Source organism: Notolepis coatsorum (assembly GCF_963971535.1).
Source record: "Notolepis coatsorum genome assembly, chromosome: 19".
NCBI lineage: Eukaryota > Metazoa > Chordata > Actinopteri > Aulopiformes > Paralepididae > Notolepis > Notolepis coatsorum.
In genome coordinates, this window is record NC_140183.1 from 79727217 (window position 1) to 79742936 (window position 15720).

Below are 15720 nucleotides of genomic sequence, written 5' to 3' on the forward strand. Positions count from 1 at the left end.
ATGCCTCAGTTGGAGAAAGTCTGGTGGCTGTGTTTAGAGGAGCGGTGGCTTTGGCACAGAACGGGTGGCGCAGCGATGTGTTCCCCCCAGAGAGGTGGACGGGTGTGCCCTGCCTCCAACTAGACTCCATTTAAACTACTGGGTATTTGAACAATTCCACAATTGCAGGTTCGTGGAGACATTTCTGTTGGAGTTGGCACACCATGTTTGCTTAAATTAGAGTGGGGAGTGTGTCTGTCTCTGGATATGATTTGTAGGGTAAACGATTTTAAATAAGCCTGGTGAATTTAAAGCCTAAATGTAGCTCGTTGGTCAATATCATAACCAGCGCCGCCCCGCGCCTCTAACCCCCGCAACACCAACCCACAGGAATATTGATCCAGCCATCAGTTGATGCATGAAAGACAGGATAGAACATTGGCTGATCACATGACAGGATGATAACCTACAGGCCTACATGCTTTACGTGCAATTAAAAGAATATGCAAACGAGAAGCCAATAATAAATGAAACATTACGAGTTTATGTAAAAAAAATATTATAAAAACAAGACGATACATACGGTAATCACCCGACTGCCTTGGACACACAGACCAGTGACTAGGAGCAGTGACTAGCTCACACGCCAGCCTTGACACGGCATCATGCGTCATGTACTTCAGGATAATTCCAGTATTGGCACATGGAAACGTATAGGCCTATGATATTGGAAAAGGATTTCAACCGAAGCAAAAAGGAAAAGAGCTGTAGTGTCCATCTCCTCACTCACGAGTAAACCTCTGCAAATCGCTTCATGATGCGCAAATTATATATCAACTTCAGGGTTTTTAAGAAAGAGCTTGGCATTAACCTTCTAATAAAAAGGCCATAAAACCACAGGAACAGTGGAATCTTTAGGTAGGTTGGCTTGTGTTTCTGTTTTAAAACTATAGGAACAGAGACAGTGGCTTGGGATGTGAGCTAGTGCCTAGACCTCAGCTGGTCACGTGATGCTGCCTAGAAAGGTTGTCTCAAATGAACATTTCTTTCTGTTACCTACAGTCAAATAAGGTACCTCGTTAGGAATGTTCCTAGTTAGGTAACAAGGTGAAAGGAAGCTATCTTGCAATTGAGACACAACCTCAGTGTTGGTTCCTTTACTTCCAGGTCAGCGTGCGCAACGTCTTTATCTTCCCCGGGATCCCGTCGCTTCTGGAGAGGGCCTTCAATGGGCTGGAGCACCTGTTTGCCGGTTCGGGGACCACCTTTCACACCCGTGAGGTATTGTAACGTCATCATGACTGCGCTAGGCTTGCCACGGTAGTCTGTGTTACCGGTGTTACTCAGTATTCAGGCAGGTATCAAGCACATTACTTGCCCAACCGGAATTAAAAACCCATTTAGTTCATCTTTGCATATCAGTGCCCACATTCATCAAAAAAATAATAATAATAATTGTAAAATACGAAGCTATCAATGGCTGCGGTTACATGGTGACTTTTAATTCCGAATTATAACTTCGGAATCAAATCATTCGGATGTAAAAAAAAATCATGCGAGTTTACATGTCAAATCTTAATTCCGACAAGGTGTTTACATGAAAGTCACTGTCTAATCGGGAGTTTTCGAGTCATCGTAAGGTTTGGGGTTGGGAAGGCTTCTGATTGGGTAAACGTAAACAGGATGTTAACGTCATTACGTTTACCAGAAGTAAACAAACAGCTGCGACCGGTATTCTCAGCTACTGTGCTAGCGTACCAAACAACATTAACCAGACTCTCGGTGTGTCTATTCTGCTAACGTTAAAGGCCTCTAAATGCTACAGCAACTTCAAAGCAACTGCACCACAACATCGACAAAGCAAAGGTGTTGCAGGCCTTTATGCTTCTGCAACATCGACGCACAGCCTATGTAACATTGTACCCCGTATGTAGCAACCCATTGATAACAAGCAGACAAATAAGCATCATTTTTACTTCCGGGCGGGGGGTTTCAAAATAAAAGCGACGTCTAAAAGCACCGTAAATACGTTTATTATTTACAATATCTAACGTTACACGAACCTAAACTAATCTAAAGTTCGTTTAGGTTCGTGTTAACGTTAGATAATGTACAAAATAAACCTATTTACGGTGCTTTTAGACGTCGCTCTTTTATTTTGAAATCCCCCGACGGAAGTATTATAGTGTCTGTTGCTAGCAGCTTGACTTTTGCCGGCCGGTTCTGTGCTTTTTCTAGCTAACGTTACGTATCATCATTAGTTTCCAAAGGAGAGGAGAGAAAGACCGCGGCTCACATGCAGATCAAACTACCTGTTGGAATAAATTAATTGATTGATGTTTAACTTGTCCCTGTGTGTGTCCAGTCATTTCGACTAGCAAACGTTGTATCTAACGTTACCTCAGGATACCATTGTATTTAGTTGGTTAGCTATGTAGCTATTTTGTGGATAGCATTTTGTATAGCATCAATACTAGCTGGCTGGCTACAGCTTTATTTACTAAATTATGGAGGCTTTTTAATCGTCAAGGTAAGAGAGGATTTGTCATGATCAACTGAAGGCGTATGCTATGGAACAATATGTGCCCCTGTTCGCGATCATCTATGTGTACTGTAGCCTATGCGCGATCATGCGCAGAAAGACCGGGGGGAACTAATTCCGAAAAAGCGTTTACATGGACAGAAAAAGCTTTAATTCGGAATGATAAACGGAATAAACCGGCCACTTACATCGGAATGGATTTTATTTCGGAATGGCCATTTTCATTCGGAATTAAGTATTTTCAGATGTTTACATGATAACTTTAAATAGGATTTAACGTTAATTCCGAATGAAAAGGGGAATAAACTGTCCATGTAAACGCAGCCACTGTTAAATCAATGAGGAAATAAGTGCAGCGATTATCAGCGCACACATATACTATCGATCATCTAGCGTTTAGTTGAAAACGATTAATAAATAGGCCGACAAATGACAACGTTCTGGAATATTTCAGTAAAAGGCGATTATCATAGGCATGGGTTGTTTTTCCCCGGAAAACGGGTGATTTTCAAAATGCTATCAAACGGAAATGAAGCGATAAAAATACAATCTGCCTTGCCAATGTTGACTGGAAAATGAGTCTTTGATAAGCGACGGGCAGATTAGACACATAGCCATAATTTTAAACATAGATTAGGCGATATTAACGTTAACATTGGCCATGGATGGTGGCATTCAACGGGGTAAAAAGGAAAACACGGCCCGGCACTGAAAGTGTTGAGCCCTAGCCATATTTTCAGAAGATTCGCCTAAAAGTACATATCCAAGTAAATGAAAAATTGCTCCACTTCTACAAGGCCCATTGAAATAAATCTTGTACCGGGCCGATCGGGCTTAAGAGGTTAAACCCTGCAGCAGTTTGACTGGAGAGGAGCTCAGAGGACCAGTCCAATCCAGCAACAGTAAGGCTGCAGCTACATCGGAAATGTATGTAAGGTATTGCTGTAGAACATAACTTAGACAGATGTAGACGGACAGACACAATGGATCAATGTAGCCGCATAACGTTAAAGATCAAAGTAAGCGCTCTACAGATATTGAGTGTAATTTTGTCAAATGTACGGTGTCAGCAGTAATACCGGTGTTGTCATGAGTTTATTAGCCATGGGTAATTCCACATCACCGCAGCAACCCTAGCCTAGCTTTTGAATTAGGGCTGGGGGATAAAACGATAACGATAATTATCGCGATATATTTTAATAATCGATCGATAATCTTTTTTTTGTGACCTGCAACAGGGCAGTTTTAAAACCAGAGACAGTGGACAGACTTGTCTTTCTTGCCTGCAACTTAAAGTAATGGCTTTGCTTGTCCAAATGACAATACTGACCAAATTAAGATTTATTTTTCTCTTGTCCATTTATTTTGTTTTTTATGATACACTTGACGGGTGTTTAGCTGGAGTTGAGGATGTAGACAAAATTCTTATTGGAGACTGGAACACGTATATGCAACGAAAAGATGCACCCATCTTCAAGTCATTCAGTAGGTTTTGCGATCTGCATGGCCTCAGCCAGCTAATCACCCAACCCACACGTGTATGTGAATCAACACAGACTACCAGGCATTGACCTCATTCTGACCTCTGACAAGTCCAAGATCTCCAATAAAGGGGTTATAGCATGCGGGTTAAGCGACCATTATATGATATTCTGTACCTGCAAAAAGCTAAAACAAAAGGCTGGCTGTCACAAAACAGTCACATCTAGAGACCTCAAAACCTACTCTAGCGAGGCCTTCAACCTAGAACTGGAGAGCCTGGACTGGTCAGAAGAGCTCAGTGGTACACTAGTTGAAGAAACATGGCTTGGTTTCAACCAAATTCTCAACAATACTAAACGACATGGCCCCCCTAAGAACCACCAGGGTAAAAAATCGCACTGAGCCGTGGATGCACTTGAAATATTGACCACTATGAAAACCAGAGACAAAAAATGAGTTTCGTAAAAGTCAGTCAAAGCTTACCAAAAGCTCGAGCAGTGAACTCCAAGCCCACGTGACTGAACTCAAAACTGCAAAAAAGAATTTCATCAATGACAAAACTGAGGAAAACTAAAATAAACCCTGTGAACTTTGGAAATGACTCTAATCAACTAGGCTCTACTCAGACCTGGCAGGTCGGGTACTGGAACCGTGTCACTTCCTGTTTTTTTTCTGGTGTTCTCTCCTACGACTTACATCTACCAAAAGCACAACTGAACTGCATCGCTTACTCCTCCTCCCTTCTAGCAAGACGTCTCATTCTTATGAACTGGAAAGATGAACACCCTCCCTCATTTGGCAGATGGATTTGCGATGTAATGTACCATTTAAAAGTTGAAAAGATTAAATATACTTTACGGGGATCAAGTGGGTAATTTGATGTGGTGTGGCAACCCTTTATCTTTATCTCACCTCCTGAAACAAGGACACTGTATAGGAACGACTCTGTAACACGAAATACTCTGAGAACTTTTTCTTTTTTATCTTTTCTTTTATTCATATATATATATCCTATCTTTTTTTTTTTTTTTTATCTAATTATTATTATTATTATATATAATGATATATTATTATTAGATATTATGTTATGTATATTATTATTATATATTATATATATTATTATTATATATATATATATTTCTTTCTACAAATTTGTTGGTGTTGATCTGTTTTTTTTGTTTTGTTTTTTTATGTCTTTTGTTTGTTTTGTAGATAAGTGTATGTATGTCACGTTCGTATTGTCTACTGTAATGTCTAAAAAACTAATAAAAATATCAAATATAAAAAAATAATCAACTAGGCTGCAGTAAAAAACGTAAAATCAGATTTTCAAACATAAACATAGAGACGGACAACACGCTTATCACAGACAAACTGGAAGTGGCCAATTACTTAAACATTTTCTTCACAAACATAGCCACAACACTGGTAAATAAACTACCCTCCCACTCAGGGCATTTTGGGGTAGAACACATCATAGCCTACTACAATAACCTAGGGGTCCGCAAAGACGATTTCAAACTAGAAATGGTAACACCAGCTGAGGTACTTGATCGCTGTCCAACCTAACAAGGCCACTGGCCATGACGATATCCCCTCCAAATTCCTCAGAAACTCAGCAGCCGCCACCACCCCAGTCATCACACACATAATAAACCTCTCCATAAAACAGGGACACGTACCCAAAGACTTCAAAATTGCGAGAGTAACCCCCCTGCACAAACAGGGCAGCAAATTAGACCCAGGCGGGCCAGGCAACTACCGCCCTGTTTCTATTCTTACCGCCATCTCGAAAGTCATGGGAAATATAGTATACGAACAGGTCGACAAGTACCTTGCGGGAAAAAATCGAATCTACAAATTCCAATCTGGCTTCAGAACATCCCACTCCACTGACACATGCCTTCTCTATTTGAACGACAACACCAAACAAGAGGTGGACGCGGGCAAATACTGCGGCATGGTCATGCTGGACCTACAAAAGGCCTTCGACACGGTCAATCACTCCATTCTGATTGACAAGCTAAAAGCAATTGGCAATTTGGTTTATCAGTGAGCTGGATGCAATCCTACCTGGAGGGGAGAGAACTAGGGATGCCCCCCGAAACCCGGTTCTAAACGGGAACCGGTACTAAATTAGAAGTGACTACCTGGTAAAATAAAGGTAAAATAAAACACATTGATGGCCATTGGGGCCCGTCTAATATAATGGTATATTATATGGCCAGCTTTTGTAAACAAACGTGGGGGTGTTTGTACAGCTAAATCTATACTTTATAGTATTGCTATCTGTCCATTCTTATTGTCAATTGAGTCCATAAACCCTCCCTTCAAAATGGCTTTAAGAGAAAAAAAATTCATCAATAGGTTCTCATTTTATAGCGCCGTGAATATAAGCGCTATACGGGATTTGGGACTAGTATAGTTTCTGGAAGGCTAGATATAGAGCTAATAGCTGCTAACGTTATATCCAATGGCATTTCCGTTTTACAGATGCTACAGAAATAACTCAAACTGCATATGATCGGGACTATCCCAAAGCATGTATGCATGAAAGGGGGGGGCGGGGGACGTTGTTTATTATTATTGATTACCAATAACCGTGTTCGTCTAACTAACCACATAGGCCCATCGCCTGGATGGCTATCAAAACAATGCCGGATCGGGCTGTAATTTACGTGAAAAAGATCTTACCGTGGTCCGGGCTGATCCCCCCCCCCCCCCCCCCCGAGCATTTCCCCGTTATCGATCGCCATCTGGTAGATCGATATGTCAATTGGCTGATGATAAATCCCCTTATTGCATAGTGAAATCCGCAATCCAAAACGTAATACAAGCTACATGCTGCACATCCATAATCCAGCTAACTGAAATCTCAGTTGAAAAAAAATACTGATCCGTTCGCCCACAGGGCACACTGCAGTAGCGCGATAGCGCCCCTAAGAGGATCTGGCCGGTATTGCACCTTGTCGAATTCATAGAGTTCATGCAGTGCCGCTCGGCGACCTTGAATAGGTTATTAAAATGGAATAAAAGCAATAACAATTTCCCACGGATATGTCCGTGCCTCTGTCCACAACACATGGATTCGAAACACGGATTCTCCGTCCTTGGCCCCCATTGTGTTAATAAGCTCCGACGTTATCGGTTTTGCTATCGGTACTCGAGAAATTATGGATTTTTTTAATTTTTTTTTTTATTTAAATGTTGCAAACTAATCTTGTTGGCCGTTTTCTATATCTCTCCTCCCTCGGTCTCTCTCTGCCTGGCTGTGCTGTGCTCTTACACACACACTCACTCACCAGGGCTCGAGACTAACGATGTCCCGTCGTCCCGGGGACGATCAAATATTGATTTGGGACGAACAGAAATCTTTTTTGGGATGCAAACGGGACGAGAGGATTTTATTTTTTTCACAGGAAATGTCAATTAGCCGACTGTCAGTGCGCGCATATATATATGAATTATTCTACGTTAATAAAACATACCTGGTGATCAACTACGGTTTGCTGTAAACATTATGATATGTGTGTAGTGTTCTGATAACGACAGCTGCAGCGGGAGCTGGCTCATGCGGATTTGCGAATAGCATGCAGCTGCAGAGCCGCATAGCCAGGGGCGCTTTCAGGTCCGGTCACGGGCCCGCTCAACAGCGCCCCCCATCCAACGGCTGAATTGCCAATGGCTGAATTGGAGTATTGCACTGTGCAATACTCCAATTTAGCCATTGGCAATTCAGCCATGGGGGGGGGGGACCCTGCATATATCGGTATCGGTTGATATCGGTATCGGAAATTAAGAGTTGGACTATATCGGTATCGGTAAAAAAGCCAATATCGAACATCCCTAATATATATTATATATATATGGTATATATACCTGTTCGCTGCCGACGTAATGACAATATGCGCAGACCTGAGGCAGAAAGGAACATAATCCTGGTCAGAACAACGGGGCAGACTACAATATATTTGCATTTGTTAGCCATGCTAGCGATCTAAACAATCAATCCATGCCAAAGCTATGTAAAAGGTGAAAGACTCACACTCACAGCCATGCTGCTGATTTGGCAAAATGTCATCCAGCCGTTTTCGTTTGAAACAACTTTTAGTCAGGGGGGAGGGGAGTGCCATAGTTCCTCCATAGAGCCCCGTTGTACTTCTCTTGGCGCAGCAGCTCTCGCAGGTCCGGGGGGTAACCTAGTCACGTGACTCAGTTGGTAGGGTTGGGCACCGAAAACCGGTTCTAATTAGGAACCGGTTCCTAACTTCCGGTTCTGGAACCGGAAGTAACATACCTGCATTTCGATTCTTAAAAAATAAAAAAATAAAAATTTTTGTTTACTTTGTTAATTAATACCCTAGTTACAGTACAGCAAACAAATTAAACTGTATCAAGTCAACTGAAAATGTGAATAGTATGAATTTTTTTTTAAATTTTCAAAAAAAAAAAATCTCCTGCTAAATAAGCTGTGACCTGCACCTCAAAGAATCGGAATCGAGAATCGTTCAGAACAGGAATCGATATGGAGAATCGGAATCGGAACCGGAATCGTTCAAATCCAAACAATGCCCAACCCTATCAGTTGGTATTGCTGATTGGCTCGAACACCGTACGTTTGTAAACAGCGAACAGGTCTATACAGCATTAATGTACATGCTATCACACAGGGTTATGTGGGTTATATGTGCAGGTGTATGCCCTCTTGACACCGCTGACCTCTTGTGCCAGGTGTTTGTGGACGCAGAGGAGACGGCCATCGCCCCGGTGCTGACCCGGCTGCAGGCGGGCTGGGGCCGCAAGGTGGCGCTGGGCTCCTACCCAGACTGGCTGAGCAACTACCACCGCGTCAGGCTGGTCCTGGACTCGGACAGCCAGGAGGAGGTGGACAGAGCCCGGGCTCAGCTGCTGGACGAGCTGCCGGGGGGCAGCGTGGTGCCCCTAGTGACCGACCCGGTGTCCATCGCTACCGCAGAAGTGTACACGCTGGCCAACAGCGGTGAGAGCAGAAGGGGGGGGGGGGGGGGGGGGTGGTAGTAATCGGAAGGTTCCCGGTTTGATTCCCGTTCCTCCCTGTACTGAGCGAGACACTTAAACCTCTAACTGCTCCCGATGAGCAGGTCGGCACCTTGCATGGTCGCCTCCACCGTCTGTGTGTGAATGTGTGAGTGAATGTGTGAATGTGAGGCATAAATTGTAAAGCGCTTTGGATAAAAGTGCTATATAAATGCAGTCCATAATAAAACGTTACTCTTCATAGTTTAATAGTGGTTTTAAAACACTAACCCTCAGCAGGGAACCAATTTTGACCTATCTTAAGCTCCGCCCTACTTTCTCGATCGTCCAATCACAACCGTTGCTTCCCTTGGACAAACTTTGTTTGTCGCAGGATGAGGGCAAAAAGTTCAGTTTAGCTCAAAGTCGTTAGAGAAAATAATATTCATACTATTCGATCGCAGGCATCTTGGTTGTGATCAAATAGCAGGTGGTTATCATTAAATGACAACCGTGGCCAATGAGCTGTGACATTGCGCCGTATTGTAATGGAAAAATATGTCATGAGAAGACTAGGAATAGCATCATTTGTACAGTATATTCTGTTCACAAATTGCCTTGGAGAAATTGCGGACTCCATGTAACACTAACTCCCACATCCCACCTGGCCCCCTGCTAGGGAGCCACAGTTTGAAAACCACCTATTTAAGAGAAAGTTTTGACTTAAAATCACGTTAGCATAGAAGGAAACCCACATGTCATACCAGCATGAATTTGACTACATTTCCCTACAACCCTCTTGTCTGCGTGAACCCATTCATCACAGGTACGCTCCTGGGTGACCGAGTATCGTCTGCTCTGAAGACGATAGAGACGGCCCTGGACCAGTACTCCACGGGGCAGGTCTGCGTTGGCTTTAATGGAGGCAAGGACTGCACAGCACTACTGCATCTGTACTACGCCGCGCTGAAACGGTAACGGGGGGGGGGGGGGGGGGGGGGTGTAAGGAAGTGAGAACGGTTCGGGGCGGGAAATTATTTAATGAGAACAAAAGACCAGAGAGACAGAATGAGAGGGAGATGAAAAGTAGTAGGGAAATAAAGAAGATAATAATTTATTTGTTATTTAAAGGTCCCCTATTTTCTTCTTTTTGGGCAATTTTACACAATTGCTGTGAGTCTATGGAACACATCTGTACGTTTTTTTTCAATAAAATTCATTGTTTTGTGTTTTTAATCAAGTACTTTGGTGCACCACTTTCTGCTCTTTCAAAGTCCAAGCAGTTTTTGGCTGGGCTCCGCCCATATTCGCAATGCGCTTTGAGTGACAGTCACCCACCTGCACTATAGCCTACCTAAGAGATGGTTGATACGCTAGCACAGAGGAAAACCGCAAAACGCAGAAACGCGACCGTAAAATAGTAATGTTAATACACTATTGACACATGTGCAGACAGTTGACAGTTGCTGAGTAATGATTTGACAACTTCTGTCTATAATAAATATAACCCTGACAGTGAATCAATGGCCAATGGCTCAGCTTAAATTCCCATATGAATTGCACGCACATGGAGGAGTACCGCAAACGCTAACGTTAATACACTATTGACACAAACGGATGAATGAACGAGGTCCTACTGCTAATTAACTAATTACGACGTATGTACTTACTGATTCGATACTTTCTTTCGGTCCCGAAGACTTGGTACAGGCTAGCTCTCTTCTTTAGCAACACCCAGGAAATCACTGCAGCATTATAAAGTCCTTCGTCTTTGCAAAAATCCAAAAACGAACACGGCCCATTGCTCGTGGAGCACAATATCATTAGGAAATGAGTGCAAGGACGTATTCGCTGCTTGCCCGTTTTGCTCCTAATTTCAATGTTACGCTAACTTCCTCGAATTGTTGATTGTGGGCAGTGGCTACAACCACAGAAGGAGCTGAGGTATGCAGATCAGATTTCGTACACATCACAGATCGGTGTAAATTCAGAATGGCTTGGTTCAGTGGGGGAGGTTCCTGTCTCGGCTGTACTGAATAAACGGGACTGGGTAGAGATTTCACATCTAGTCAGTGTTGGTACAACCCCACATTGCTAGAAAACAATGCAAACCACTGGAAAAGGCCATTTATAAGATAGGGGATCTTTAACCTTTATTTAACCAAGAAAGTCACATTGAGATTAAAAATCTATTTTTCAAGTGAGACCTGGCCAAGACAAGCTGCAGCAAAGGAATACAAAAGTTGCACATAATACAAAAAACAACAAATTACACAAATACACTAAACAACCAATATCAGAGCCAGAGGCAACCTAGCAGGGCAGGCAGCACCAATAGACTATTAGTGCAAATCAAAACAACGACAGACCATTGATTCAACCTCTAGTCCTTTCATGAGGCATCTAAAAGCATCCAGTGATACATAGCCAGAGAGTTTCAGGTCATTCTGTAACATGTTCCAAGCCGAGGGAGCAGAATAACTAAATGCTCCCTTTCCCATTTCAGTAAGAACATTGTGAACAGACAATAGGAGCAGACTTTGATATTTTTACTTATTTCAAGAAATCTTGCCAAGCCAAATTTGCAGAATTTTTGCAGTGTGGAGTTCTCTCTCCTGATTGGATAAGGTGGGAACGGGATACCAGAAAATGTATTTTGTGTTTACCGCAGAGGGGAGGGACTGGGAGACCCAATGTTACTGACCAGACAGTCAGTGACCGCTGTCGGAATGTAGAGCTATTATTTTAACATGTAGACCACTTATTTTAACATGTAGACCACTTATTTTAACAAACAAAACTAAATGTACAGCACCTTTAACTCAGACGTCGTCCCCCCCAACCATGGGATTATTAAAGTAGGTTCCCGCTGAGAAGTTCCCAATCAAACGACTCAAGAAGGTCTGGCAGCGTGACTGCATGGAGTGGGGCTCCAAGAGATCACCGCTTCGAGTCCCGGTCAAGGCCGTTGTCGGAAATGTAGACGACTGACTATATCAGTGATGGCTGTCAGAATGTAAAGCTATTTAAAACACTTATTTGAACAGGAAAATACCACAATGGTGGCGAAGGAGGCAATTTCCACTCTACATTGTAAAGCACTTCTAGCACGTGTCTAGCAACGTGCATTATAAATGATCATTCATTCCTACATTCACACTATAGAATTAGTAATAACATCTTATTGTTGTGAAGAGGCATTTGCGTGGTGAAAAAGTCACCTGGTATGATTAAACAAATACGGGCATACTCCTTATACTCTATACTCTTCACAATGAATAGGAAACATTGGACTTATACCACAGAGGCTTCTCCAAAAGCCACACTTCTTGTTTCTGAGTTGTCAGTGACCAGCTCACCCCCCCCCCCCCCCCCCCCCCCCAGGGTATAACAAAACATTGTTTATATTCTATAAACGTTCGATGTGAAGCTACAATTTTCATGTGCTGTTTGTTTTCTCTTTTACCTCAATTTAAGGTCTCCTTGGCAACCACGTTGTTGAAGGTACACTATGCAGAAATGTGTTTACATTGGCATAGCCTGCAAGTAGTTTACAAAACATAGTTACTACTGTAATTCATAGAATTATTCTATACGATAAATCAAAACCAAATATTTTGGGCCACTATACAAACGTAAGCCTAGAAGATACTTCTTGGGATAGTAAATTGTGTTTGTATACTAAATTGCGGGCCCTGCCATTGTAAATAACAACAACAACCATGAAAGAGTAACTTTTCAGGAAGCTTTCGAGCTTCAAACAGCACTCCGGGGACCCGATCTGTTTATTCTGTTGTGAAAATAGACCCTATAATTCTTCTCCGAGATTCAGTATTTCTCCAAGAAATAGTATATCTCTATTTATGAATCACTGGGGCTTTGTTTCCACTGGGCACCTCTTATTTTAGCTGCCGGTAGCAACATGAAACGCTGATGCTCGAGGAAAGCGTTGGTCGAGGCTGCGGTTGTTGCTATGCAACTAAAGGAAATCCATTTGAAGTGCGGCGCTCATTTGTTGAAAGTTCTAACATCTTAAAAGAAAAAATAGGGGAAAAAATGGTTTTGCTTGGTGCACCATGCTGTGCCGTTAGCACTACGGGGGGGATGTGTGTTTGTCTGTCGTTCCCGTCGATAATAGGCCCGAAAAAGACGGGGTTCCTGGCGTGTGGTCTGATAGACTGCCGGGTGTGAGATGAGGCGAGGACGCGCTCGTCTGGTGAGAAATTCACCTGGTTATGATTAAACAAATGTCGGGCACACTCTTCACGATGAATATGAAATGGAACCTGTTAGCGCCCTGGAGCCTATGAATACTGAACAGGTTGCACATGTAGGAATGTTCCAGTTTGTGTAAATGGCAAAGCGACCGTTGCCACCGTTGAGACCAAACGTACGACGGCCGTGTCTTCACGCCAGGTTGGCTCGTTTGCTTTTCAAGCGGATTGGTCTTGCACGAGTAAAGACATATGATGTCTCTTTAGCGACATGATCACTATTGGAGACGATACACTTGAGTGTTTTCTTTTTCATAACATCTCTCTATTGATTTTTCAAGATAGTCTGGTATACATAATGTAAAATCACCATATTATATACAAAATGTTTGCTCTGTACCTGTATTCCAATGTGGATTCGTCCATACATGGCAAATAAAATCTTTGACTTTGAAAATGTAAAACCTAGCCTCTAGTGTTTTTCCTGCTTCTTGGTCCAGACCGGTGTTGACCATTATTCACACCGCGGCCATTTAGCTCTCAATGTCATGCTCAGGTTGGGATTTCTTTCCACCCTGTTCCCACCTTCGGTGGGATCCCAACCTGAGCATGACATAAGAGCAGAATGGCCGCTGTGTGAATGTGGTCAATAGACCTGTCTCAAACCCTGCCCCTTTTCTTGATCCTCCAATCACAACTGTCGCTTACCTCGGACAAACTTGGTTTGTCCGAGGTAAGCGACAGTTGTGATTGGAGGATCAAGAAAAGAGGGCAGGGTTTGAGACAGGTCCATTGGGTGAATACACAGTGGAAGAGATCTCTCTAATCTGAATGTCTTTCTTTGTTTCCCCTCCTCCTGTCTTGACCTTTCCTTGCCCACCTATCTGCCTATCTCTGTGTGTGTGTCTCTCTCTCTTTGTCTGTGTGTGTGTGTGTGTGTGTCTCTCTCTGTCTGTATGTGTGTGTGTCTCTCTGTATATGTGTGTGTGTCTCTCTCTGTCTGTGTGTGTACGTGTGTGTCTCTGTCTCTGTGTGCCTCTGTCTCTCTCTCTCTCTCTCTCTCTCTGTCTTTCTCTCTCTCTGTCTCTCTGTCTCTATCTGTCAGGCGGTATCCTGACGGTAAAGACAAGGTGAAGGCTCTGTACATTCGTATTGTTTCTCCGTTCCCAGAGATGGAGAGATTCCTTCAGGACACCATCAAGAGGTGAACAACCACTCTGTCCTAGACTGTGTCTGGGTCATATATAGTTGAGATTAATATATATATATATATATGAATATCCACTGTTTCACTGGTGCAGCAGTTAAGGAAACTAGAACAGTCCAAAAGATTCAACAACAACATAGATGCTCCAGAAAACGTATTGACATTGTTGAAACAGTTGCTGCTTTTTTGCAGAATATCTTTGGTCTATTTTATTTATGTGAGATTCATATTTTAGGGATAGTGATTCAGGTCATCAAAAGTCTCCTGCACACCTGAATAAGAGTTGTTGTGACAGACAGGTGTGTCGGTGGAGTAGAACTAGCTGTCGTCACTCACAAGTTTATTAAGTGCAACGTTTGGGTCTGGGACCTTCTTCAGGCTTATTTTATCACAATAGGCCACAAGAGATCCGTGAACCTCAATCAATAGAATACGTATTGGGGGGGAAATACTTAGCTCAGCTTATCCATATTAAATAAGCGATAATGGCTATCATAGTCTGTCAATCATGTTATCAGTGGCAGTAGACCTAGGGCTCACCATCATCCATCAACAAAAACAATCTTTTATAATTTTATATCAACAACAATTCTGTAAATTCCTCGAGTTTGCTCGGAACAGGGTGAATCTGCATTTCACTATGAACATACATAAATCATGGAATGAACTCCAACAATCCTTAAAGCTTCTCCCCTCTGTTGCAGAGTTTAAAACCTTGATCTCCAACCTTTGTCAATCAAGTTGTACGTGACTTCATTGATTTGTTATCCTTACTTTTTTGCCTCGCCTTGTTGTCTTATTGTTATGATTTAATATTTTACGTTTCTTTTTTAGCCTATTTCTGTATGTACAGTCGACGTGACGTAAAATCTAACTTCTTTTGAGCAGTGATTAAAAGTCGGCGATCCAAGAACGTCCACCGCGTCAAAACACCACGGCTCCTTATTTGGCAGCGTGTGTCTCCTGTAGGGCTGTCTTAAATATTTCGAAGCTTCGTTCGATGGGCATGGGATTCGAATATGAAAATAAAATTCGAATATATTATATTATATATATCTTTTTTTGCAAAATCAGCTGTTTGTTATTTAAGATGAGGTCGGACTCTGCACTGGCAGATTTGTGTTCATTGTGCTGCTTTTATAAAGCCTCAAATGACGGCTTACAATATTTCATGAAAGCAAAGTGTTTAGTTTGTCTAAGATTTAAAAAGGTTTAAACTTTACAGCACTGACAAAGTTGAACAAAGTGCTGTACAAGTCCCACAACATAAAAAAATATATATATATATTATTTATTTTTAT

At 42.4% G+C, this 15720-nt stretch overlaps 1 protein-coding gene across 3 annotated transcripts in view; it reads left to right on the forward strand.

The window, feature by feature from the left end:
- The window catches only part of flad1 (flavin adenine dinucleotide synthetase 1), a 55719-nt gene that overhangs the window by 33196 nt on the left and 6803 nt on the right, over positions 1-15720 (forward strand). For all 3 annotated transcript variants that reach the window (XM_084335897.1, XM_084335895.1, XM_084335896.1), the window contains exons 4-7: positions 1147-1260; positions 8735-9002; positions 9825-9972; positions 14318-14416. In XM_084335897.1, the coding sequence (XP_084192023.1) occupies positions 1147-1260; positions 8735-9002; positions 9825-9972; positions 14318-14416 (629 nt within the window). The remainder of the gene's footprint in view (positions 1-1146; positions 1261-8734; positions 9003-9824; positions 9973-14317; positions 14417-15720) is intronic.